The sequence below is a fragment of the Neophocaena asiaeorientalis genome, unplaced genomic scaffold (genome assembly GCF_003031525.2).
Source record: "Neophocaena asiaeorientalis asiaeorientalis breed wild unplaced genomic scaffold, Neophocaena_asiaeorientalis_V1.1 scaffold134, whole genome shotgun sequence".
In the NCBI taxonomy this organism is placed as follows: Eukaryota; Metazoa; Chordata; class Mammalia; order Artiodactyla; family Phocoenidae; genus Neophocaena; species Neophocaena asiaeorientalis.
Genome location: NW_020185339.1, coordinates 23,460,198 through 23,487,478, shown reverse-complemented (window position 1 = coordinate 23,487,478; position 27,281 = coordinate 23,460,198). Strand labels below are relative to the sequence as shown.

General features: G+C 42.8%; 1 protein-coding gene across 1 annotated transcript; it reads right to left on the bottom strand.

Annotated features, from left to right (window-relative positions):
• Window positions 1-1,936: 1,936 nt before the first annotated feature.
• Window positions 1,937-18,928, bottom strand: NEMP1 (nuclear envelope integral membrane protein 1). The gene is made up of 9 exons (XM_024736848.1): window positions 18,790-18,928; window positions 10,963-11,087; window positions 9,553-9,772; window positions 8,102-8,174; window positions 6,626-6,719; window positions 6,040-6,154; window positions 5,099-5,324; window positions 3,800-3,973; window positions 1,937-3,065 (listed from the first exon to the last, which is right to left on the bottom strand). Exons 1-9 carry the CDS (start codon window positions 18,914-18,916, stop codon window positions 2,882-2,884), a joined length of 1,338 nt encoding a protein of 445 aa, XP_024592616.1. The 5' UTR covers window positions 18,917-18,928; the 3' UTR covers window positions 1,937-2,881.
• Between the last annotated feature and the right edge of the window lie 8,353 nt (window positions 18,929-27,281).

Below are 27,281 nucleotides of genomic sequence, written 5' to 3'. Positions count from 1 at the left end.
TAGTTATCCCTTCAATCCTTCTTGATGAGATCTGTCTGAGACGAGACTATGCTGAAACTGCAAGAGCTGTAACTGAAAATGAAGTGGGGGCTTCAAGTAGTGACTGAGCCAGCAGACTAAGTGGCCAAAAGGGAAACAAGAACAGCTCCTAAAAAAGGTTTACGAAGTCAAGCAATCTCCAGGCGCACAGAGGCTCTGAAGCATCTGGGGCAGAGCCACACAGGAAGACAGGGCAAGGACACAGCACACCAGAGGCACCGTCCTTCACTGTCTGAGAGCAGCTCTCATGCTGCAGGACCCATTGTCATTGCCACTGCCTACAGCTCAGTTCTCCAACTACCAGACAGGGAGTAATAAACTGAGTTTGATTTTACTCATCCCAAATTCAAACACAGTGAGAAAAACTCATCTTGAGATGGAAACTGTATATCACAAGGGGTTTACTAAACAGAAAAAGACGAGAATCTTTCTCTACTTCACAATGCTTTCTTGCTGAAATAAAGACATGAGTCGGGAAAAGTCACACTGGAGGCAAGCAACCATGTCTCTAAGTAGTTATATGGGGAAGGCACCAAAGTCTCCAGGGAATCCTGAGACCATTTGTACAGCCGAATTATTTTTTCAAATCAGCTTAGGTTCAAACATGCTAAGTCTCGATTTCTATTAATGAGGCAAAAAATAGTAAATTTCAGAGGTCTTAACAGTTCTTTGTAGAGAGATAAAATGTTACCATGTACATAATTCACAAAGATAGAAAGGTTTCCTAATATAAAGCAACTTTAACCCATGGCATCTGTCCAAATACTGCTTATTTTTCACTTTCTGCTATATGTCTATTTGCTGCCAACTGAGGTAGTTGTCACTTTAGGACAGTTTAAAGCTATGGGAAACACCGGCAGAAAAAAATCAACTGGCCACCTGGAGAGGAATCTCAGAACTGACATCTTGGAAGTCTGTAATGGAGTCCAGAACCTTTCAACATGATCTGTTAATGGCTGGTCTGAAGGAGTCATTACAGCTTTTTAAAAAATCATCTGCCTTCTCCATGATCATGGTTAAGCCACTCAGTCCAATGCTGTGCTCCTGCCATCAGTGTCTATCTTCCTGAATAAAGTAATTATAGCTTTTTCCAAGGTACGAGGGTCACAAAGACAGAACCAAGTGAATGACAGAGACTTGGGAATTTGCTCCCTCATAAATGGCACTGCTTGTTTATAAGGGTACTTTGCAATGGCAAAAGAAAGTGAAACCAATGCCACTGTAATAAAAAGCAGCATGAACCTCTGGTCAGAAATGGAATTGCAAATAAGTACAATAAATTCATAGAAAAGTGCATCTGCTCCTGATGGCTGAACAGGCACCCAGAGGCATAAGGATCATCTGGAGGTCTATCTCCTGACAATGCAAACTGCGGCAGCCACATAGCTACAACGTGTATATTGTATCAAGAACCTTCACAGATAGTTTTAGGCTCACAAATTAGCCAGACTTCCGGTGGGGAGGGATACAGGTGGTACGGAAAGGCTGAAAAGAATAGGTAGAATGGGTAGACAAAGGAAGGCAAGGGAAAAGGAGATAGTTTCTTGATCCCACAGAAATTCAGATATGTGACCCACTGACAGGAAAAATGGAGAACCTTAAAAAGCATTTAAATTCCCTAAATAAGATCACTCCTCCTAACCAGCAGAAACAATGCTATTAAAAACCAAAGGGGGGCTTCCCTGGTGGCGCAGTGGTTGAGAGTCCGCCTGCCGATGCAGGGGACACGGGTTCGTGCCCCGGTCTGGGAAGATCCCACATGCTGCGGAGCAGCTGGGGCCGTGAGCCATGGCTGCTGAGCCTGCGCGTCGGGAGCCTGTGCTCTGCAACGGGAGAGGCCACAACAGTGAGAGGCCCGCGTACCAAAAAAAAAAAAAAAAAAAAAACCAAAGGGAAGAGAATATAAGAAATGAAACATGTATATACTTAATGAAACATGTATATACTTAAATGTATATACTTGTATATATAAACATGTATATACTGAAATGTATATACTTCAGAGGTGAGGGAATAGACCCTTCCTGAAAGGGCAAATGGGGCAACGAGGACTTAGAAGGGAAGAATGCAAACCTATTTTTAAAATAGAATTGAAAGTTAAATATAATAAGAACCCCAACAGACCTCATCTACAGAAAGGCCTGCAGGCAGGACTTAGAATATCATAGGTGTGAGAACTAATCCAAAGCTCAGCACAACACTCGTTGGGCTTTAATGGATAATCCATATTAATAAATACGTAGGGACCTATTGGGCTTGTCACTCTGGAGCACTTGCTGGCTCTGGAATGAGTTTGTCACATTTTTAAAAAATGTATTCACTTAAAAAACAAGACAGACAAATAATAATCTATTTTCCTCTTAAAACAGTTAAAACAAGGATTATGCTAAAGTCACTGAAATAAAAGCAGAAGTAAAAGAGGCTCAGATTTGTGGATTTGTCTCTGAAAGATGCAGCCTATAGTCTGAAAGCATTACTTCACATATAACAGTTATCACTTCTGAGTTTGAAATGCCACGACTGAATCAACTTTCAAAGAGGAGCTGGAACGCCATGCTAGCTGTGGCAATCCAGTTTCTTCGGAAATATAAAGGTGGGCCATGAACTTAACCAATGGGACGTGTTGGGAAGCAGTCACTACTTTATCCACTCTGCTTCCTCGGGACCCCAGAGACCACCAAGACCATTTCCAGAGGGAGGTCTACTCAGGCCTCTAATTTCAGCGGGAGAATTTCAGCACTATCTCACTCAACTTCCAAGATTTGAGAAGCAATTGTGCAACACATGCAACCTAGACCATTGAGGTACCAAGCCAATCCACATAAAAATAACTGACAACCACCTAAGTCAAGAAGCTGTTCTGTTGTGTGATGGGGGGGTACCGAGAATCTAAGTCCTCCTCTTCAGAGGATGTTTCTTCATAGAGTTCATCCTGGGCAATAATGCTCTCTAACCCATACTCCTGCTCATGGACAGAAACCTCATTGGGTGTGAGGTGGAAAGATCCTTCCACAAAGTCAGCAAATCTGAAAAACAGAAGATAATACTCATTAGGAACCTGCCTTCTGTCCTGTTTTCTTTCAAAATAAGAATAAACTGAAACCCTTGATATGCTCTCAGCTCAAATTATATTGAGTCTAGCCAACACCCTTATCCTTACTCTGGCAGGTAAGTAGACTAAAGCAAGAAATAAGAAGAAAAGGAAAGCTGGGATCATAGGCCAACATCTCCTGCAACCCCATCCTGCTTAATAAGCACTTTTAGTTATGGAAGCTTAGTTACCCTTTTTAGTTATGGAAGTGCTAAAGTTCCTTTAGTCATCCGTAATCCTGATAAGATTAAGGGGCATTACACATTTATTTGTGTTTATGGCCCTATAAACTTTATGCCATCAGGATACCAAATTGAAGCTTCACATGTTTCTAAATAAAAAGGATCCCCTCTCCTAAAAAAAAAAAAAATTAAAAAAAAACACTCAAGAGAGCAGTGCAAAACTATCAAAGGGGAAACTTAATATGATACTAAAGTCTTCTCATCTCAATGCTAAAATCAAAGCTAGAGTAAATAGTTCTTTGAAGAATCAGAAAACAGGCTACTGCTTAACATGTGATATGAGTACCTTTCTCTTGACTGCTCCTAGATGAACAAGGAAAACAAAGCCACAAATACAAAATGATTACAGAAGCATAATCTCTGTTAAAACTGAAGGTCACAAGCACCCTGACAGACACTTGGCACTTCTGGCAAAGAGTTTATTTACCTTTTTGGAGACTGGATTCGAGAAACAGTCTTCCAAGCCGAGCAGTCTGGACTGTTGCAGTATTCTCTAAGCTTCTCTAAAGCCTTTCGGGTCTCTACCTCTCCTTGTATCCGATATTCTTCTTCTGTCAGAAGACGAGGGGGGACAGCCTTTTCTGTTGCATTACACATCTTTCTGTGCTCACCAAAATAACATCATGAATGATTAATCAGTAATCTACATCCACCCTTACGTCTAACTCCCTTCAGTGGGTCAAGCATACAGCAGAGACCCTGAGCATTAAGAGTCACTGCTCCCACCTTTCTACAGACATCTTTAGTTATAATGTACCCTTGACATGTTAGACTATGAGTGACAAGTCAGAGTAGTCAATATTATTCATTAATGTGAACAAATTCACTTATTTTCCAATAAGTGACAGACAAAATATTTATTTCCCAATAAATGGAAAAACCACAAGAAATGATGGCATAAGACTGTGGTTCATTAACTTGGTTCCCCCCGAACTGAAGACATTACTTTGACTATCTGTAATAGAAAGAACATTGATAACCTCAGAACCTATGACCATTCCACAGTCACCATACAAAGTGACAACATGCTTTGAATTACATCTTAAACTAAGAATAGGACTCCCAGGGGGCTTCCCTGGTTGCACAGTGGTTGAGAATCTGCCTGCCAGTGCAGGGGACACGGGATAGAGCCCTGGCCTGGGAGGATCCCACGTGCCGTGGAGCAATTAGGCCCGTGAGCTACAACTACTGAGCTTGCGCGTCTGGAGCCTGTGCTCCATAACAAGAGAGGCCGCGATAGTGAGAGGCCTGCGCACCGCGATGAAGCGTGGCCCCTGCTTGCCACAACTAGAGAAAGCCCTCGCACAGAAACGAAGACCCAACACAGCCAAAAAAAAATTAAAAAAAAAAAAAAAAAAAAGACTGGGGAAAAAAAAAATAGGACTCCCAGAGCAATCTGAGAGCCAGTGTGAAATAATCTGAAACCAGGTGACCTGAGGCATGCAGTATAAAAGTGATATACTTTGCATCACCTAGTGGTAACAAGAACACATGACACTTTACTAGATGTTTTTATTTTATATATAAAATAACCAGAATTTATAAATTCTATAAAAATGCCTACAGAGAATCTAAAAAGAAAGACTTGAAGGAAATAAAAGTGAAGCATAATACCATAAATTTGCATTAACAAAGAGGCTCCCAGGTCAACACCTCTGTCTCCTTTTGCTGCAACTGCATCCCACATTGCATGTTTCAGTACAAAGTTACACTGCCTTTCAGTCACCTGTAGGTGATGTACAGCCAGTGAATAGGGTACTCCAGGCTCTTAGTACACAGTGCAGTGATGATAATGGCAAGGGCAATGTGTGGTATCTGGATACTGGAATACATGAAACATAAGCCCATCAGCTGCAAGGTCCAAGTCAGCAGGTTGATACTTCGTTCATTCTCCAAGGGCCCATACTTGTAACAGACTGCAAAACTCATGAATCCAACTGCAAGGACATAGCCTATGAGAAGAGTTATCAGAAGACATTCTTTTTAATCTACAGTTGGTAAAAATAATCTGTGTGGGGAGCAGCAGTAAATTCACTATGTAGCGCTTAATGAACCAGGGAAATAGGTAAGATCTTTACTCAATTATTCACACTTTTTTCATTATTCATGTATGTTAATCTCTTTAAGCTTCTATCCCTTCTACTATCCTGAATTTATTTAATTCTCAAATGGAGAATTAAACCTACATGTTGAACAACTCTAAAATAGTCTGTTTAAAAAACCTAATATATGAAAATCCAGATTAATCTGCTCTCAAAGGATCGATTAAGAGTTACTATCTTTATAACCAAAAGATTCTCGCTTTATAGATAAGGTTCACTGTAGAGTCCTTTACTTCTTAAGGTCCTCAAGTGTATTTAAAATATGATTATATTCATAAAGTCAATTTACGGCTTTTCAGAAAGATGGCTATTGTGTAAAGAGAGATGTATTTATAAACACCAAGAAATTAAAGTCTTCTCCCTAGCAGCATCATTTTAATTTAAGAGGTGACAACTGTATAGAGGGGTTAGAAATAAGTAAAGAACTATGATTCTTACAAGTTAACAAAATGGCATAGACTATTAAACTCCTGTAAGCAGTAAGCAAGCAACATCTTTTCATGATCAAATTAACTAAAACAGCCTATAAACATATAAAAAGTAAAGCAAAACCAACAACACTTACTTAAAAGATACTGCCAGTAACATCTCCAGATCTCTTGTAAATTTTTAAAAACTAGCTGAATGAGGTACAGAGAAAAGGACCAGCCTCCTACCAGGATGATGTAAATGGGACTTTTCTAAGAAAGAGTAGAAGTGAAAGCAAAAAGTTACAATGGGCTTTCCATACATAAAAGAAACAAAATAGAACTGTGATTTAAAAAAAAAAAAATTCAACCTACTAAAAATGCACAAAACACATCTCTTAAAAAGATGTCCTTTATATTTTAAATGGTACAGTCTGCAAAGAAAACTGGGAAAATGAGATGCTAAATAACTTAAAAGCCTGGCTATATAATCTATGTAATTAACAAACAGGAAGAAGACTTTAATCACCCCCACTGTATACAGGATTTCAAATAAAAAGGGAGAGATTGTATGTAATGAGGCTCCAAGTTTCATCATGGAAAGTACCTTTCTGAATCAAGGAAAGAGTAGGACATTTACTTATCAGCCATCAATGCAAATTTTCAGTGCTGTAAGATTATCCAAAAACAATCCTTCAACTATCCAAGCTCATCCTAACTGCATGTGAGGATTCTGCTCCTTACCTTGGGCATAAACTTGGACAGCATAAAAATGATGATTAGTAAAGAGGCCACAATTCCCATACTCATCCCAGTGGAATAGTAGAAGATTTGACTTCTGGAGAGAGAAAATTCATTTCATAACTACGTGTGTATTCATATATGGCACTGTTCAAACTAGACAACTAACCCAGCCAAAAGATAGACTAAAGGTACATGGTGAGAGCAGGTATTTGCCCAACACTTGAGGTGAGAAAACTGAAGAGACTAGTACAATGTAGTTGCTGCCAGATTATGAAGATTAGTATCAATAAGGGCCCCTCAAATATATCCCAGTAATAAACCTCTGCTTAGTCTCCCGCTCCCATCCCCAGTACCTCTCCCCACGCAATTTCTAATGAGAATCTTTCTTCTGGGAACTGCACAGCTTCTCTAGGGAGAAGGAAGAGCCCCAGTAGACACTGGAAACTAGAACTGATTACCCAGAAGGATAAACCAAACACAGGGCACAGAACAGAGAGCTCCTCTTCCTCTTCTAGGTTCTTTCTACCAGATATCCCTCCCTCACTTTGAGTTTCTCTCAGGATCCCCAAAATAAGGAACAACCTCCACCAACCTTGCTCCAGCTGAACTTCAATTGGTAAGCTTTCACTCACTATTCCACAAATATTCTCCTTGTGTTCAAAGTTAATGTTAATTCTACCTTTGTTCAATGTTTGTTATCTATATGTTTTCTTTATATTTGTACATGTCTGTTTCATCTAGCTAGTAGGTTCCTAAAGGCAGGAAATGAGTAAGTGGTTGATAAATATTTGTTTCTTTACTTCTGAACAGCATTAAACTCATCAACACACAGCCCTGTAAAAATGAGGGCTAAACATTTCTAACGGTGGAAAGGGTGGTGCTGTATTGGCTAAATCCCACACATGATGGGTAACCTAATGGGGGAATTTCATTATTACCAATCTTATTAATACAAGAAAATAATTATAACACATATTGCTTTTTTTAATTATTGAAGCAGGCAATGGCCTAGCCATCCATAAAGGTCCTAGAAAAGGGAATGGCAGCACTTCAAGTCTTTATGATAAAAATCAAGCAGGGTTCGACTTCCCTGGTGGCGCAGTGGTTAAGAATCTGCCTGCCAATGCAGGGGACATGGGTTTGAGCCCTGGTCTGGGAAGATCCCACATGCCACAGAGCAACTAAGCCTGTGCGCCACAACTACTGAGCCTGTGCTCTAGAGCCCGCGAACCATGATTACTGAGCCCATGTGCCACAACTACTGAAGCCCACACGCCTAGAGCCCGTGCTCCGCAACAAGAGAAGCCACCACAGTAAGAAGCCCGCACACTGCAACGAAGAGTAGCCCCCACTCGCCGCAACTAGAGAAAGCCCGTGCGCAGCAATGAAGACTCAACGCAGCCAAGAATGAATGAAAAAAAGTCAAGCAGGGTAGGTCTGAGCCTCCTCATTCTGCCTGCTAGCCTTGGAACCTACCTGCTCAGCAAGTCACCACAAAAAAATAGAATAAGTCCAAGGAGAAAAATGAGGAAGAGTTTGGGGTCAAATCCTGAAATAAATAAAAGACTTCTGCTTAATAGGGGAACAAAACAATTTAAGGCATTACAGAATAAAAGACAATGTTGGCATCATTGGTCAGCTAATAAAATATATGCAAACAGCCCACCTAAACAGCATTTTAAAATCCACACAAAGCCTGGGCACCCTTCCAAAGAGAAAGTATAATTAGGTCTCTGTCTAACCTGTACTTCCCTCAAGAGTTTATTTTTATTTTGGCTACTAAGCTAAGGCTAAAAGAAGCTAAGTTTTGCTTTGGATGGAGCCATAGTGCCATCAGCGCTTCATGCAGTTGCCCACAAGTGGTCTCCACCACTCTGGTTTTCGGGCCTTAAGTCACACACGCTCAGATTCAGATGAGCCCAGAACTTGGGGTCAGGGCCCTCTGCTGTTCTCTAACTGTTGGTCTCTGCTTGACCAACACCACCACCTACTTCTCTTCACTACACAAGCACTGTGTTGGAAAAGCCTATACTCAAAACACATCTCACCCAAGACCAGGGGGCCCAAGCATAGACCCCTTACTGGCATACCAGACACTCCCACAGCTTTCACATTCAAGAGCTCTTGAGTCTAGGGGAAGTCCACAAACTGAACAGGAGTGAGAGGGATCAGTAAATGCAAAAGGAACACCAAAAAACAGGCTGATCCTGTTCAACCAAAGAACTGTGGAACCCTAGGACAGTTAGAAGGGCACAACGTATTTCGTAGCAAAACCCAGGAACATTTCTACTACTTAAAACATTACTCTCCTAAGACAGTAGTTACCAAGGAGAGACCAAAAGTCACAGAGAATCCAACAGGATAATGATCCACCTCTTCTGTGAAACTTTCTCAGACACATTCAGAGAAGGGAAAACTCCCAATTAGACTGAATAATCCTGAAACTGCAGTGATCTTCATATTTATTTATGGTTCCACATATATTCTTCTGTTTGTGAGGTATTCATTCAGTTCTACCCTTCTTTAGTTTTTATTGTTAACCATTCATGTATTCAAATGTAGACCTGTACATTTCAAGACATCTATCTTTGTCTATAAGTGCCCAGAAGACAAGGAATACATCTATCTTACTCTGAAGAATACTAGGTATATCAGCTCAGAGCCATTGGAAGTATTAGAAATACAAGTCTTCACAATTCCAGGTAAGGAAGTACTCAGAATGACTTATGGTAAAGTCTCAAATCTAGGCCTAAAGGGTTTTATGAGGGGTGGAGGCTCTCTGAACTGTTTGGAGCAGTGGTATATTCAGGTTATAATCAGAACCAAAATGGAGCTGTCTTGGGCTGACTTTTCTCACTAATTACATCCTTGAAAGCTCAGTCCCTTCTCACCATAGAATCCGTCAGAAAAACAGAGGTAAGACTTACTCCGGGTCACAGTGACACTGTACTTGGTGTCTTCCTCTATAATCTCAACTTTGAGGCAGGTTTTTGTGCTGTATAGACCCACGTTAACATAGGTGTCATTCAATTTCTCTTTTAAAAAGGAGGAAAAAAAGTTCCAGATACTAAACTGCTCTAGCTCCTTCAGTTTCTCCTCATTCTCCACCTGGGTGACTCGGACCAGTTTGGAACTATTTACCCGAATCTGTAACACAAGTAAAATCAGGATGAGAAAGAAGAAAGTAGGAATTTAAAATTTTCCCAAATATAATTTAAAAAAAAAAAAAAACCTTTAGAGTAAATAACTAAATCAATAATGGCACCAGCTTTCCACAAGGCTTATGAGAAATACAGAGATACAGCAGCTAAAAGACAACTGGGCAAATAACACTGTACATGGTACAGAGAGGCAGCTGTTAGAATGTTTTATTGTTAACATGATCTGAATCTAGTATTAGGCCAGAACATAGGGGGAAAAAAAAAGACTTCCAAGCTGAAAGAGTTACCAATACAGCTATTTATGAGAGATCATGCAAAGCAAAGGTCTAGAATATTAAGAAAACTGCCAGGCATAAACAGCACCAAAAATGTTTCCCATAATGACAAGCTGAAAAGTTCAACCCTTTGTCACAAATCACTGATTATGGGTAAATGTTGGTTATAATGTGCTCCAGATGGAATATGATCTTTATATCAGACAATGAAAAAAGAGAATTTTTTAAAAAAACCCACGAGCCCACCTTATGTTTTTGATGTGAACAAATCACTTATCAGTAACTATGCTTATAGCAGCAGAAACATTTCCAAGGACTCATTTTGTTCAATCATTACAGCCAGACACTCTGGCTCAACAGTGTTATGAAGTAAATGAGACCAAAGTCATTCTATCAAGGGGAAACTTCAGCTCAGGGCATTTATGCAACACCTTGTGTAGAATCAAAATAGGATAGGAGCAGCAAGGCGAGAGTTTACATCCTGATAGGCATGCAACAGTTTCCAGCCCAAAGAAGGCCTAAGACGTTTAAAAAGAAAGAGAGGTCTATACGTGTGTGTGTGTGTGTGTGTGTGTGTGTATCTCTATAAGTGTAAAAGGAGTGAGGGGAAGAGAAGGAAGTAGTCTCTTGGGGAAAAGGAGGAAGGAAGTTTATCTCAGGCCACTTAAAGAAACAGAGAGAGAAACACAATATAGGCATAAATGCTTTACTGATGAAAACACTGAGATTAAGAATAATCATAATCTTATCAAGGTTGTTAATTTTACACACACACACACATATATATATATTTTTTTTTTTTTTAACTGCTTATGAGAAGGGAAGAAAGTGTCAATGTACTCACTAATCACAGACAGATATTCACAGAAACGGCCCCTGCCAGGAGCCTCCACATCATTACCTGTATCTGTGTCCATATATCATGCCACTTTGGGATAAGCACATTTTTATAACAGGATTGTTGACTGGTATTCATATAATACACTTTGGATTCCTGAAGCATGACCACGTTTAAATCAATTCCGGCTTTATGCAAAGAAAGAAAATAACCATTAAGTATAATAACAGAACAAGCTAGTAACTATAACTCATTTCATAAAAAGAATTAAACTGACCACTTTCTTAAAGCTGGGGTTAAAAATATCAGCGACTAAGACACAAAGAAGAAAACTGAGATGAGAGAAGAAATAAAGCAGTCTTATTCCTGCCAAATGTAATTAGTTAAATATTACAAATAGTCACTAATCCAGGATACGTAGTAATAAAAGCCACTATTATGTGTTTATTAAGACAGACAGTATGTTGTCTGTCTCATTTAACCCTCCCAACAATGCTGTGAGGTTGGCACTCTCATAACCCCCATTTTACAAATGAGGAAACTGATGCTTAGGAAAGATTAAGTAATTTGTCCAAAGTCACACAGCTAGTAAACAGCTTAACTGAGATTCACACCCAGGTCCTGTCTCTCTTATAAAGGCATAGCTAAAGTAACCCCATCTGGTGACTTTCTCTATCCATATCCTGAGTAGGATGAACAGAATTAGCAACACTTTTTGTATTTAGAGTACTTTAAGCAGATACTAAAAGACTGCAAAGTTGCTTTTTTCCAGCTGTTTTGTTTCATTCAAGTTTTAAGAGCAGCCAATGAACATATGCAGTCCCTCTGATTTTACCAAAACAGATCTCCCCTGAGGAATTTATATTCAATCTCAGCTAATTTAAGGTTTACAAGTGACCATTATCATATCTTCCCACCCAAGTTTGCACAAGTTACCTTCTTTACCACAAAACATTTCAATATCTTCTTCCTTGCTCTACACTGTACTTACCAACTCATTTAGTGCTACTCTAAGGGGAAATTTAGTTAACTCTTTGGTTCTTAGTATAAAGGTGGGTAGATTTAAATAAACAAAACACCCCAAAACACAAAAACCTCAAACAAACCTTAGAAAGCCAAAGTTACACACACAAAAAAGGTAATGACACCCATCAGTTCAAAATGGTTTTAGAGTGAAGCTCAAACTAATTTTGAAGTTAAATTCGGTCTTAAACCTAAATATTGGGCTTCCCTGGTGGCGCAGTGGTTGAGAGTCCGCCTGCCGATGCAGGGGACATGGGTTCGTGCCCCCGTCCGAGAAGATCCCACATGCCGCGGAGCAGCTGGGCCCGTGAGCCATGGCCGCTGAGCCTGCGCATCCGGAGCTTGTGCTCCGCAACGGGAGAGGCCACAACAGTGAGAGGCCCGCGTACAGCAAAACAAACAAACAAACAAAAAAAACCAAAAAAACAAAACAAACCTAAATGTTAAGAACGAAAACTAAAAAACTCTTAGAAGAAGAAAACAGGTGTGTAAACCTTTGTGACCTTGGATTTGACAATGGTTTCAAAAATTTTTAACTTTTGTGTTTCAATGGCCACTATCAAGAAAGTGAAAAGATGACCCACAAAGTGGGAGGAAATACTCGCAAATCATATATCTGATAAGGGTCTAATATCCAGAATATATAAAGAACTACTACAATTCAACAATAAAAAGAGAAATACCCCAATGTTTAGAATGCATAAAGGATTTGAATAGACATTTCTCCAAAGAAGATATACAAATGGCCAATAAGCACAATGAAAAGAGATTCAACATCATTAGCCATTATGGAAATGCAAGTCAAAACCACAATGAAATACCACTTCACATTCATTAGGATGGCTATAATCAAAAAGAGGACAATAACCACGTGTTGGCAAGGATGTGCAGAAACTGGAACCCTCACACATTGCTGGTGGGAATGTAAAATGGTACAGGTTCTCTGGAAAACAGCTTGGCAGTTCCTCAAAAACTAAAACACGATTATTACATGACACAGCAATTCCACTCCTATGTATACACCCAAGAGAAGTGAAAACATGTTCACACCGAAACCTGTACACAAATGTTCACTGCAGCAATATCCATAATAACCAAAAAGTGGAAACACCCCAAATATCCATCAGCTGATCAACGGATAAGCAAAATGTGGTATTATTGATACAATGGAATATTATTCAGCCATAAAAGTACTGATACATACTACAACATGAACCTTAAAAACTTTATGTTGAATGAAAGCCAGTCAAGAAAAAGTCCACATATTAAATGATTCCATTTATATAAATATCCAGAATAAGCAAATGCGCAGAAAGTAGATTAGTGGTTGTCAGGGGCTAGGAGAAGGGAATGGGGAGAGACCTTTAAGGGGTATGGGGCCTCATTTTGGAGTAATAAAAATATTCTGGGGATCCCTGGTGCTGCAGTAGTTAAGAATCCGCCTGCCAATGCAGGGGACACAGGTTCGAGCCCTGGTCCTGGAAGATCCCACATGCCGTGCAGCAACTAAGCCCGTGTGCCACAACTACCAAAGCCTGCGCACCTAGAGCCCATGCTCCGCAACGAGAAGCCTCCGCAATAAGCCCTCGCACCGCAACGAAGAGTAGCCCCCACTCGCAGCAACTAGAGAAAGTCCGCGCACAGCAACGAAGACCCAACGCAGCCAATAAATAAATAAATAAAATCTATTTTAAAAAATTCTGTAATTCGTCAGTGGTGATGGTTGCACAATACTGTGAATACAGCTGCCCCATGGACGACCATGCTTAGGGATGCCACCTCTCTGCTCAGTCAAAAATCAGCGTATAACTTTAGTTAGCCCTCTGGATCCACAGTTCCGCATCTGTGGATTCAACCAACCAAAAGATCAGGTAGTACTATAGTATGTATTTATTCAAAATAAAAATCCACGTATAAGTGGACCCATGCAATTCAAATCCGTGCTGTTCAAGGATCAATTGTATACTGAAGACCAATGAATGGGTGGATTTTATGGTATGTGAATTATATCTCAATATTTTAAAATTCAGTCTTGATATTGTAGGGGAGGAAAAGTTTTCCTTGACCATCTTGGGTCCCTGGCTGGGTCCAAAAATTAAACTGACAAAGACATATTAACAGGAGAAAAGCATACAAATTTATTTCATATCTTTTACGTGACATGAAAACCTCTAAGGAAATAAAGACCCAAAGAAACAGACCCACGTACTTTTATGCTAGGTTTGACGAAAAGTGGACATTCGCAGAGGAACGATAGGTTGAGTATGAGGTAAGTATAGTAAACTGGGGGAAACTGAGCAAGGCCTGTTTATTAGGATTCTTCTTCATGCCCCTTTGTCTTCGAAGATAAGGATGCTCCTTTCCTCCAGGTATAGGGAGGACACCTCTCACATGAGGATTTTATGGCCTATTTCAAGGAAACAGGGCAAAGTGCGGGAGGTCAGAGTGACTTTTCAGCTTTGCTGTTTTCTCAAACTCCCTCAGCTTAAAATATTCAATATGCCAAGGTGCCATATTTTGTAGTATGTCCTGAACCTCATCTATCAATCTCTCACTAGGGTTTAATTCAATAGTAATTTGGATTTCCTCCAAGACTATTTTTCATAAATGAAACCCTTTCAAAATCCTATTGACAGGGGCTTCCCTGGTGGTGCAGTGGTTGAGAGTCCGCCTGCCGATGCAGGGAACACGGGTTTGTGCCCCGGTCCGGGAAGATCCCACATGCCGCGGAGCGGCTGGGCCCGTGAGCCATGGCCGCTGAGCCTGCGCGTCCGGAGCCTGTGCTCCTCAACGGGAGAGGCCACAACAGTGAGAGGCCCGCGTACCACAAAAAAAAAAAAAAAAAAAAAAAAAAAAAAATCCTACTGACATTTGTTTCACTAGCAAGCCCAAATATACTGAAAGAACACCCACTCACAAATATGGATCAAGAGTTTATTTTCTTCTGGAGACTGTAAGAGAGTAAGATTATGTGAAGCTTAAAACTAGTGTATTTACAAATAAATTTAAAAAAACCCAAGAGTCACACTTTATTAACTCCTTTCTCCCACAGCACCAAGTAATATAACACAACATCTCTTTAAGCCCATTATTATTTTCAAGAGGGTAGTAAGATACAAATACTATGTCAACAGCACAGGAGATTTGAAAAACTTAATGCCAAGAAAAGACATCAGTATTTTTAAACCAATTTTAAAATTCTTCAATGTCATTTTCCTAAAGAAATAAAACTTTTATAAAAAGCAACATTTGGGGGGTAATTCCCTGGCGGTCCAGTGGTTAGGACTCCCGTGCTTCCACTGTAGGGGGCACAGGCTCTATCCCTGGTCAGGGAACTAAGATCCCACGGACAAATAAATAAATAATTTAACAAGCAACATTTTCTTAAACCTAGTTCTTCCTTTACCCAAGTTCCACACCACGCAAAGGAAAGCGCTGTAAATAAACAAACAAACCTCTCTAACACCAACCTCCTATAGAAATCAGCACCTTGGCCAGCCATATCTTTGGAAATTCATCGAGAGGGAAAATACACCAAATCAGCCTAAGGGGATAATCTGTGCAAACAATCACCACTCCAGCTATAGCTTAAATTATTAGAAAAACATAGAACTAAACCAATTACCTTCAATATATACAAGCTGTCAAAATGCTCATGTTACAATCTTGTGCTTCCCATAGCAAAAGGACATACACAACACTTTCCTTCCCCTCCCCAAAGTGAGTTAGCCAGCATGTTAAAAAGCACAATTAAACATTTAAAAAATGCCTTCTGAGCCCAAAGATCTAATTCTTCTTGGAAAATGCCTCCTTGGAATTTAGTGAATCACAACTTGCTTATTGTATTTACCCATAAACCAGCTACTTAAAAGTTAGTAACTTCGTATTTACTTATATTCATCAATCAACACTGATCATTTAACATCTACTGGTAGAAGGTAATGAAAATGATTCATAGTATGTGAGGACCAGAAAAGACCCTAAAAATTTATGAAAAACCACCTCTTCTAATTCTTAAGTAGCCTCTATTCATTTCTGTCAAGAGGTAATCCAGTTCATACTTAAAAGCATCTTAAAATGCTCCTTAAAAACTAGCATCTTGGGCTTCCCTGGTGGCGCAGTGGTTGAGAGTCCGCCTGCCGATGCAGGGGACACGGGTTCGTGCCCCAGTACGGGAAGATCCCACGTGTCCCAAAAAAAAAAAAAAAAAAAAACTAGCATCTTAAATTAGTGGGCTCAGCAAAGGATTATTCAATGTGATGCTGGTACAACTGAATGGTTATTTGGAAAATAAAATCTATCTAGATACTCACCTCACACCAAATACTAACATTAACCGCTGATTAAAAAGTAAAATGAAAAATAATTAAATTGTACCACAAAATATACATATACAAAAATTTAATTTTGGAGGACTCTTCAAGTACAAAAGCAATGGAAATAAATCTAAAGAATAAAATCAAGTGATCACATAAAAAATATAAATCTTCTATTTAAAAAGATAAAGGAGGGGCTTCCCTGGTGGCGCAGTGGTTGAGAGTTTGCCTGCCGATGTAGGGGACACGGGTTCGTGCCCCGGTCCGGGAAGATCCCACATGCCACGGAGCGGCTGGGCCTGTGAGCCATGGCCGCTGAGCCTGCGCGTCCGGAGCCTGTGTTCCGCAACGGCAGAGGCCACAATAGAGAGGCCCGCGTAAAGAAAAAAAAAAAAAAAAAAATATGTAAAAAGATAAAGGGGACAAATTAAAGTTCTGTAATAAATAATAAACAAATAGATTATAAAAATATACATCCTTAATATATTAAAAACCTCATCAACTGATTTTAAAAGTACACAAACATCCCAATAAACAGTAATCACAATAAATAGGCCAAGAGCAAAGGACACACTCTCCAAAAAATGTAAACTCTAAACAGAAAATTAAATAACTAATTAATATTTGAAAGATGCTTCCTCACAAATAACATAAGAAATGCAAAGTAAATTAAGATGCCACTTTCAATCTATCAAACTAGCAAAGGTGTTTCTGTCTGGAATATTCAGTGCTGGCAAGGGTATGGGTCACAAGCAAATATAGCTGATAATCGTATAAACCGGCACACCTTTTCAGAAAAATATTTTAGCGAGATGTTTCAAGGGTCTTAAATATATTTTCATTTTTGATTGAATAAATCCATTTCTGAGAATCTATCCTAAAAAAAAAAAATCTGTCCACAGGATGAAACTAAAAATAACATTTATGAAGAATTTTAAATGACATAGGAAAATGTTTATGCTACAAAACCAAATGAGAAAACTATCTCTGGCAGCAACTGGTGGCCTCCAGGGAAGAGAACTGAAGTGCTGACAGGTTTATGAATATATTATCAATTCAAAAAAAATTTTTAATTAAAAACACGTGGAAACAGACCAGAAGAAAGTGTGCTTTAACGGACTGCCTCTGAATGGAATAAACAGTAAGTGATTTTTCTACTTCCTTATACTTAATTGTACTTGCCAAATGGTCTAAAAGAACTCCCTGCCTTTTCAAGTACTCCATTCTCTCTTTAGGTAGCTCCCACTTTTAGAAAGTTCTACTCTATTAACATGATTGTCTCCTTGTAGCTGCCACCTACACGATCTATTAGGCCACAAAGAACACGTATCCCAAGTTTACCCTTCTCCAAACCAAAAAGTCCCCATTCCTCTCCTTAATAAAGAAACTTTGAGCCTGCTGATTGAGCACGGACTACGTGGGAGCATTTTGATATAAATATTCTCTTTCATTTCCACAATACACAGCCTCTAAGGTTAAACATCTGGTCAAAGTTCATTCAGATCATATGTAGCCCTTCAAATGTTACTCTGGGCCCTGCCCCTGGAAAAGTACCTTCTTGGTTACCTACTCCCCTCTCCCTATAAAAACCATTTCAAAAGGACGCTGCAGTTTGAAACTAGTTCTATGGATCCTGAGATAACCTTAAAGCTGCAGCTAAGGATAATCATAAGTGACAGCAAGAGATAGGCAGCAAACGACGGAAAGGTGAGAGAGCATATGTGTTTACAAGATACGATTCTCCTTAGCCCCATGAGTCTCTACTCCCTCCAGTGGAAGCTTGGAAACATCGCTTATCTTTCTGTTGTGCACTTAACAAGGGTAGAAGGAGGTTTTTTTACAAACACACTCTAGGTTTTCTGAATTAGAGCGTTAAAGGAAAACAATTTCATCCCAGTCCAGAGCCAATTTATGCAGTAGCAGGCATCAAGAAAGTCTGCTTGAGGAATGAATAAATTTCCAAAAGAAAACTACTCGATGCTGACTAGCGTTTTTGGAAACGGGAATTTAACGGCTCCAGGTCGGTTCTATAGGGCCGGTTGGAGCCAGGATCTTACAAGGGCGTAAGATACTGAAAGAGATCACTGCATTTCAGCGAGCTATAATTATCTGCTCAGCCACCCATGCCGAGTCCTGACAGCATACGCTCAGGTGTTGCTAATTTTCTGAATGAACGGTATGCTCCCTTCCCAGTGGCAGCTCTGCCTGTCCATTCGGTCCTCGGGTCACCTTCCTTTGAACACACACACAAAAAAAATCGAGGAGGCCCATGCAGCAGGACGCAGCCCCCAGGACCGCTTCTCACCCAGTGCAGGCCTCCCCGTCTCCGCCAAAAGGGCTTCAAGCTCCTCCCCACTCTGGGTAGCTCCCGCAGGCCACCCCAGGGCCCTGGTCCCTCAGTGCTGGCGCCCGTTCGCCAAGGATGAAGCTTCTTCCTTCGCACCACGCCCGCGCCCATCAGAAAAACGGCCCACGCCCTGGGGACGCTCCCCACTTTTCTAAATATAACCCCTCGGTACCCGCTCCCTCGGCTGCTGCTGCCGGGCGGTACCTGAGCCGCAGACCAAGCAGCCGGAGAGGACCAGGAGCAGTCGCACTGCACCACCGGCCCCGGCCCCCCAGCTCCAGGGCCCGGCACCAACTGCAGATAAGACCGCCACTTTCATTCCTCCCGCCATGGTCTCCTCACGCCACCTCCTCCTCACGTGCCTCTCCCCAGCAACTAACCCGGAACTGGCAGGGCCAGCAGCCTATCCGCTACAAGACCCGCCCCCTACCAACCAATCGGACGGGCGAGGCTTCGAGCCTTCAGTCCTTTATGGACCCTATAGTCCCGCCTCTTAGCAACTGATGCGCGAGGGCGGAAAGAAGCAGCTTTCAGCCTATTAGAAAACTGGTTCTCCTATTAGCAATGGCGACAGGAAGATCCCACCCCTTAACAACATGCTTCCGTCTCCAGTTTATTTACAACTGGCGCGATTGATGGTAAGCTTAACCAATAGAAAATCAAATTTTTTCGGTACGCGGGCCTCTCACTATTGTGGCCTCTTCCATTGCGGAGCACAGGCTCCGGACGCGCAGGCTTAGCGGCCATGCCTCACGAGCCCAGCTGGTCTGCAGCACGTCATCTTCCTGGAGCCGGGCACGAACCCGTATCCCCTGTATTGGAAGGCGGACCCTCAACCACTGCGCCACCAGGGAAGCCCCCGAGTGAATTCTTTTTTACCAAACTTGATATTTCCATCGAAATTGGCTCAGGTTGACTCTGTTTACTTTCTTTCCTTTTCACCACGATCTTGTCACTGTGGGAAACTTAAGACATTGTGTCCTCCAAAATCCTAAATGATTTAGAAGAGAAGTGACAAAAAGTTGTGTTGACAGTTTTATAAGGAATAAACATTAACGTTTAAACATGTGGTCATACGGGGCTTCCCTGGTGGCGCAGTGGTTGAGAATCTGCCCACCAATGTAGGGGACACGGGTTTGAGCCCTGCTCTGGGAAGATCCCACGTGCCGCGGAGCAACTAGGCCCGTGAGCCACAACTACTGAGCCTGCGCGTCTGGAGGCTGTGCCCCGCAACGAGAGGCCGCGACAATGAAAGGCCCTCGTACGACGATGAAGAGTGGCCCCCGCTTGCCGCAACTAGAGAAAGCCCTTGCACAGAAATGAAGACCCAACACAGCCAAAAATAAATAAATAAATGAAAAGCAGTTTCTTTAAAAAAAAAAAAAAAAAAGAGTAGCCCCCGCTTGCCGCAATTAGAGAAAGCCCGCGCAGCAACGAAGACCCAACACAGCCAAAATAAGTTAATTTTAAAATGTGGTCATAAGGGGCTTCCCTGGTGGCGCAGTGGTTGAGAGTCCGCCTGCCAATGCAGGGGACACGGGTTCGTGCCCCGGCCCAGGAAGATCCCACGTGCCGCGGAGCGGCTGGGCCCGTGAGCCATGGCTGCTGGGCCTGCGCGTCTGGAGCCTGTGCTCTGCAACGGGAGAGGCCACAGCAGTGAAAGGCCCGCGTACCACAAAAAAAAAAAAATGTGGTCATAGGGTAGTTTTTGTTGGAAGCAAAATGCATGTGAATATTAAGAGAAACTTTTTTATTCCTCACAACATCCTGTGAGATAAATAGCTTCATTTATGAAGAAGCCAAGGCTAAGACAGGCAAAGGAACCTGACTAAGATTGCATAGTTCGTTGGGCTGGGCTGTGGTTCCAACCCAAGTCTTAACCCAAAGCCTGGGTTCTTTCTATGCATCAGGCGCTTCCCATTAAATGATTTACACAGTGAGGGCCTAGCAGAATGCCTAGCACATAGCAGGTGTTCAGTAAATGTTAGTCGAAATTGAAGCATCTTATTTTTTAGAGGATCTGATAGTGGTGGGTAGGAATACTAGAGATAATGGAGGCTAGTGAGTTAAGGGGGAAGTCATGGAAGGAGGTAACTGCTGGGGAAGGTTCAAGCTTTCAAAACAAAGGATTTTTTTAAGAGTCAAAATGGGGTTGAGCCATGGGCAAGAGAAGAAATTTCATCCTCAGAAAAGTCAAGGCCACCCCTGGCTGCAGTGGTCATCCTATGTCTCTCATATACATACACCACACACTCCCCCAGCTGACCTAAAGAGGTCAGTTATCAACAAAAATTAAGCTCGTTGCTACTATGTACCCTTGATATTGTATGAAGAAAATCGTATTTCTGTGGTTTTCCTCCCCCAAACCCCTAAAACTAATCTAAGTATGAGATAAACATTAAAAAAATTAAAATAAAGAGGCAACCTCGGGAATTCCCTGGCAGTCCAGTGGTTAGGACTCGGCACTTCCACTGCCAAGGACAGGAGTTCAATCCCTGGGTGGGGAACTAAGATCCCGCAAGCCGTGTGCAGCATGGCCAAAAAAAAGAGAGAGGCAACCTACAAAATACCTGACCAGTACGCCTCGTGGTCATCATAAACAAGGAAAATCTGAGACACTAACAGCCAAGAGGAGCCTAAGGAGACATGGAAACCAAATGTAATATGGTATCATGTATGGGATCCTAGAACAGAAAAAAATTAGGTAAAAACTAAGGAAATCTGAGTAAACTATAGACTTTTAGTTAATAATAATGTATCAGGGACTTCCCTAGTGGCACAGGGGTTAAGAATCCGCCTGACAGTGCAGAGGACACGGGTTTGAGCCCTGCTCCAGGAAGATCCTACAGGCCACAGAGCAACTAAGCCCGTGCACCAAGACTACTGAGCCTGCGCTCTAGAGCCTGTGAGCCACAACTACTGAGCCTACGTGCCACAACTACTGAAGCCCGCACACCTAGAGCCCGTGCTCCACAAGAGAAGCCACCGCAATGAGAAGCATGTGCACCGCAACAGAGTAGCCCCCACTTGCCGCAACTAGAGAAAGCCTGCACGCAGCAACAAAGACCCAACGCAGCCAAAAGTAAATTAATAAAATAAATAATTAAAAAAAATAATGTATCAACACTGGTTCATTAAGGTGGCAAATGCACCATACTAATATATGATAATAATAGGGGAAACTGGATGTGGGGTACATAGAAACTCTCTGTACTACTCAATTTTTCTGCAAGTCTAAAACTGTTTTAAAAAATAATTTATACACCCACACACCCACCCACAGCCACACCCACACCCATACACACACTTCATTTTCCACCAGGTCCCAAATTCTCAGCATTTAGAGCTTGCTCTTTGGTTTTGAACAAAGTCCAGAGAACAAGGGAACTAATTCCAGAGGATCACTGACCACTGTTTTGTTTTGTTTTGGTTTGGTTTTGGTTTTGGCTGTGCTGCGTGGCTTGCAGGATCTTAGTTCCCCCACCGGGACTGAACCCGGGATCTTGCAGTGAAAGCAGAGTCCTAACCACTGGACTGCCACTGACTATTCAAATGCGTAAACAAAGTGTACAGTAAAGAGATTGGTTGTCCATAAACACATCACACCTTATCATCCAAATGAGTTCTGTCACTTCCAGGTAGACACTCAAGAAGCTTTTAGCCTTGTTTTAATAATAAGGACATTGCTCAAAACACTTTGAGAATCATCTTCAGACTCCATAGCACACAATGCAATGATTATTCATTACCTGCAGGCGGATCTGATTTATGCAAATAGCCAAAAGAACTCAGGCCAAGACTGATGAGTAAATGGGGTGGAAAATCTGGATAGTAAATGTGTTTCAGAATTTTGGATTTTAGAAATGTAATATGATACATATACAATATATAAGGCAGCAATCCTAATGGGGTCTGGGACAGCACCTCATAAACAAATTAATATTTCTGCAATAAGAGATATGAAGATCCACATTGGTATAAATGAAAGTGGGATAAATGAAACTATAAATAACCTCATGTAAGTTTAGGTGGTCTGCCACAAAATAAGTTCAGGTCAGATTAGGTTCTGTGGTCAAATGAGAAATTAAAAATTTTGGTTTTCATAACTTTCTCAATTTAGGAAAAAGACTACAGATGGTAAATATTTGAAGATGCTCCATTCCATTTACTCAATCACCCAAGCTAGAAGCCCAAGAGTCACCCTAAACTCTTCTCTTCCCCCAACCCTTTAGCCAATCATCAAGTCCTATTGATTTTACCTGCTGACTATCCTTTGAATCTGTCCTTTCCTCTCCATCCCACACCAGTGATTTAGTCTAGCACCTTACCATTGCTCTCTTGGACCACTTTAGTTTCCTTCAAGCTGGCCTCCTTGCTGTTTTTGCAGCCATAAAACCCTTCCTCTACACTACTCCTAAATGCATATCTGACCATGTCACTCCCATGTTACCAAGTCTTTATTTTTCCATGGTATGTCCTGTGATGAAGTCCATTGCCCTTATATGACCTAAAACATAAACAAATTTTAACTACAACAGTGCTACTCAAAGTTTGTGACCAATCTGCAATGAAACAATTTCAGAAATTAAGTGTAGGCATTTAGAAACTTTGATAGGAATTTGACAGAGAAATTTTATATTTATTGAATTTAATAAAAATGGGATTTTATTTCATTTTTTTCTAATAATTCACTTCTAGTGTATTTTATAGAGTAGTGGACTCTACCGTGATTGGAAATTGTTGAGGTTTTTTAAAATAAATTTTTATTTATTTATTATTTTTTAAAATTTTTGGCTGCCTTGGGCCTTTGTCGCTGCACGCGGGCTTTTCTCTAGTTGCTGAGAGTGGGGGCTCCTCTTCGTTGCGGTTCCTGGGTTTCTCATGGGGTGGCTTCTCTTGTTGAGAGCACGGGCTCTAGGTGCATGGGCTTCAGTAGTTGTGGCACTCCGGCTCAGTAGTTGTGGCTCATGGACTCTAAAGCGCAGGCTCAGTAGTTTGTGGCGCACGAGCTTAGCTGCTCCGCAGCATGCGGGATCTTCCAGGACCAGGGATCGAACCCGTGTCCTCTGCACTGGCAGGTGGATTCCTAACCACTGCGCCACCAGGGAAGTCCCTGGAAATTGTTTTAAAAATTGGTCCTTTACTATAGTTTGAGAAGCACTGGTCTCTAATATTCTTAATGAAATGGCCTTGTACACCTCCCTGGGCTCTAGAACCTAGAACAATTTCTAGGTTCTCAAACATATCATTCTGTTTCATACTTCCACGTAAATTTAAATTCTGCTCTCTCTGATTTGACTGTCCCTTCTTCCTGGGAATCTATTTACACTTCAAAATCCTAGGCTGCATCATCACCTCCTTTGGATGCCTGTTTAAACCAGTCCCTCACAACTCCAAGCAGAAGACATCAGTTGCCCCCTATACTTCTATCATTGTTTGTACTCCTATTATGGCACTACATTGTAATCGTGTCTACCTCCCCTACTAGTCTATGAGTTCCTTAAAGGCAGAAGTCAGGATTATTTGTCTTTGAGAGGTGAAGCATCCCTGGCAAGATGACAAAACTGAAGTACAGTACCCCTCCGAAGACTACAATTCTAACATGTTAACGAAAGAGAAAAAAAAAGAGGATCATTACTTTATATTCATATTTTTCTGTTACCAGCAAGGATTTCAGTTTTACCTTTAGCACCTAGGTATGAATTAATTTACCAGAGTAATGGACATTTTAGAAGGCCAAGGAACCAGACTTGTGAGACCCACTGGAAACTTTAAGCTTAAAGGAAGGAGACATGGAAAACAATTGTCTCCACTTGAACAGTTCTGCCCAGGTTCAGCCCCCTCTGGAGTAAAATCTGTGTCAATTGCCCTTTTCAAAGCTGCTCAGGCCTGGAAATAGCATCATGAACTCACTAATTTCAGAGGGCCCACCAGAGACCAGATTAGGAGAGGTCCCAGGCTAAAGGTGAAACAAGCAACTATAATTGAAATGTATACAAAGAGCCATGGGGCCACTAAGGGATGGGAGAAATTAATTCTGCCTAGAGGAGGTACAAGAAGGAGAGGGACCAGGAAGGTGACATTTGAGCCAGATCTTGCTGTATGAGCTGGATTTGGTCTGGTGAAAACTTGGGGTGGGGGGGTCAGTGAGCAGTGCAATCTGCTGGATGAAAATCTACTCATGCCTAGGAATGACAATCCCTCTGGTTGGCAATTTCTTCACTCCTCTTCCACCCACTTTCTTCACAATCTTTTCCTCTGTTCTTGGAAAATGGGGACTGAGGATCGTTTCCCTTCCTGGAAGTGATCAGTGTAGCATTAAACTAATCCTTGATTAAATGGGATCCGTTGCTCAGCTCTGTGAGCCTCTGAGAACACCGACGTGGAAGGAGAGGGGAGGGAAGCAGGTGAGTCAGGGAAGTGGGCTTGAGCCACACTGGGGAAAACGGGGCTCAAGGAGAAAAAGAAGAAATTAAGATTCTTAATTTGCCGCACCCCCTTGTTGTCAGCCTCTCCCCCACCTGTCTCTTATCTTTATTGTTTTTCCGTAGTTTCTCATAGTCTACGTCTCTGTCTCTGTTTCTCTCCATTTGCTAAAGGCTGGAAATTCCTTGTTGTCAACGGAAGGGAGTAGGAGGGGAGTTGGAGGTGGTAGGAGTGGGAGGGAAGCGAAGAACAGACATCTCAGCAGCTCCGGCTGCGGGGGCGTCTCGGCCTCTGGTGGGGCTTGACAAGTCAATGATTTTTTAAATGTACGTATTTTTAAATCCACACAGAGGGGCTCACAAACCTAGAGAGAGACAGAGACACACACAACTAGATGTAAAGAAACGAATAAATACATAATCTCAGGGTACAGAGGCACAAACTGGCAATAGCGTCTTAAATCTGCTTATTAACATTTCACAATTTACAAAGTTTTCATATACACCCTCTCATTTGAACCTCACGACAACCCTGAGGAACAAAGATACAAACAGTCGGGAGTTTCACTCTCAGATACACGTTCGCACCCAGATTCCTTCTGACCCCTAGGGGAGTGGGCTGGCCCAGTGCGTGGGATTTTTCTCTCCTCGTCCCTCTCTGGCCTAGTACCGGCCCCAGTACCGTGGAGCTGAGGCCCCAGATTTGGCTCCTCCACCGTTCTCTTTCCTGGGCCGGGACCCAATTGCCATGAGCCCAGTTGGTTACCGCCCCCTTGCTTCACGCCCTATTCCGCCCTCTTCCCCGGGCGGGCCAGCGTCTCCCTCCGGATCCGGGGGCTCAGCACCACCCCAAGGGGGCCCGGGTGGGAGGGAGGGGGGCGCCTCGAGCAGAGGCTGCGTGGGCGGAGGATGTGCGTCACGGGGAGCGTGGGCAGAGGTAGGGCGGAGGCACGTGGAAACCCGGGGCCAGCCGCTGGCAGCCAAGGCTCTAAAATAACCGGAGAAGAGAGGGGGGAGGGGCGCCCACACACTTAAGAGGGGTCGGGAGTGCCCCCGGGGAGTGCGCCCGAAGGGACCCCGTGTAGCCGCACCCTCCAGTTTCGGGACCGAGGACTCAGCTCATTTCTATCACTCCCCACCCCCGTGTTTGGGGCTTAATGGCATGGAGAAGAGAATCTTGGCTACCGAAATTCCCCCCAGTGATGCACCCACTCCTCTCCGGTTCCCACCGGAGGCCTAACGGTCCCCTCACCAGGCCGGAATGTATAACCAGCCCTGGCCCACGCCACCCACTCAGAAGTGCGGAATGGCGGGCGGGGGTGAGGTTTCGGACTAGGGGGAACCTTGCTTCTGGCCAGTCCGCTCGCTTCTGGGGTGGGTTGCGGGGAGGGGCTAGGCTCCTCGAAGGAGCTCCTCCCTCCTACTCCTCTGTAGGGAGCCACGTTGGATGCAGCCGGCCCTTGCCCATCTTCCACTAGACTCTTGCGGGCAAAGTGCCCTAATAGACATCCCTAGAAAGGGTATCTTCTTTCTCCCAGGCTTGCCACACAATTCCCTGGAGCAGGTCCCTGGGGCCTCAGCAAATAGGGTGCGACGAGTAGAGGAAGGCGGGGTACCCCTCCCACCCCAGCCTGACCTAAGCGCTAACAAAACCCGACGCGACTAATCGCCGCGCGTCTAAGTGGTAGCTTCTAGTAAGCCCCGCCCATTCCTTTTCGCCAAACTTCGACGGGAACTTAGGGCAGGAATGGGAGGACGCCTGGGTTTCCGAGAACGGCCTCTTCAAATAACTCCTTTTGGGGCTGGGGAACAGCGCGAGGATATGGAAAAGATTCCTGCAGAGCCCCACGCTCACAGACCTGCCTGAAGTGCACACCCTATGGGAATCACATGCACGCGCGAAAGGAGCCGTGCACCCCGAGTCTCCAACAACTTTTACGGGCTCCGAATGTTAGGGGCTCCTAACATTCACAAGTACAGCACCGCGAAGCCTGAGTGCAGGCAGGCGTCCGAATAGTTTAGACGCCTGTGCCCGTCCGTGCGCTTCTGGGTCTTTGTGTACCTGTGCGTGGTTGTGAAATTCCGCTCTCCGCTCGGAGGGGAAGGGGGGTGGGAGTAAGAATGTCGCCGGCTGGGCTCTCACGTGGGTACGTGGGCGCGGAGAAGGCCGGCTGTGCATCCGGCGTGGGCGGCACGGAGCGACCTCGCCCCGCCCGCCGGATCCCCAAGCCCGCCTTCCACAGCCCAGCGTCGGTCACCTCAGTCCCCAAC

Bases quoted from the DNA above. Each gene is read 5' to 3' on its own strand.
- NEMP1 (XM_024736848.1), bottom strand. From the start codon at position 18,916: ATGGCGGGAGGAATGAAAGTGGCGGTCTTATCTGCAGTTGGTGCCGGG. The intron at 11,088-18,789 runs GTACCGCCCGGC...CTTTGCATAAAG, and splicing joins CTGCTTGGTCTGCGGCTCAG to CCGGAATTGATTTAAACGTG. The intron at 6,155-6,625 runs GTAAGGAGCAGA...ACTCTTTCTTAG, and splicing joins TGTCCAAGTTTATGCCCAAG to AAAAGTCCCATTTACATCAT.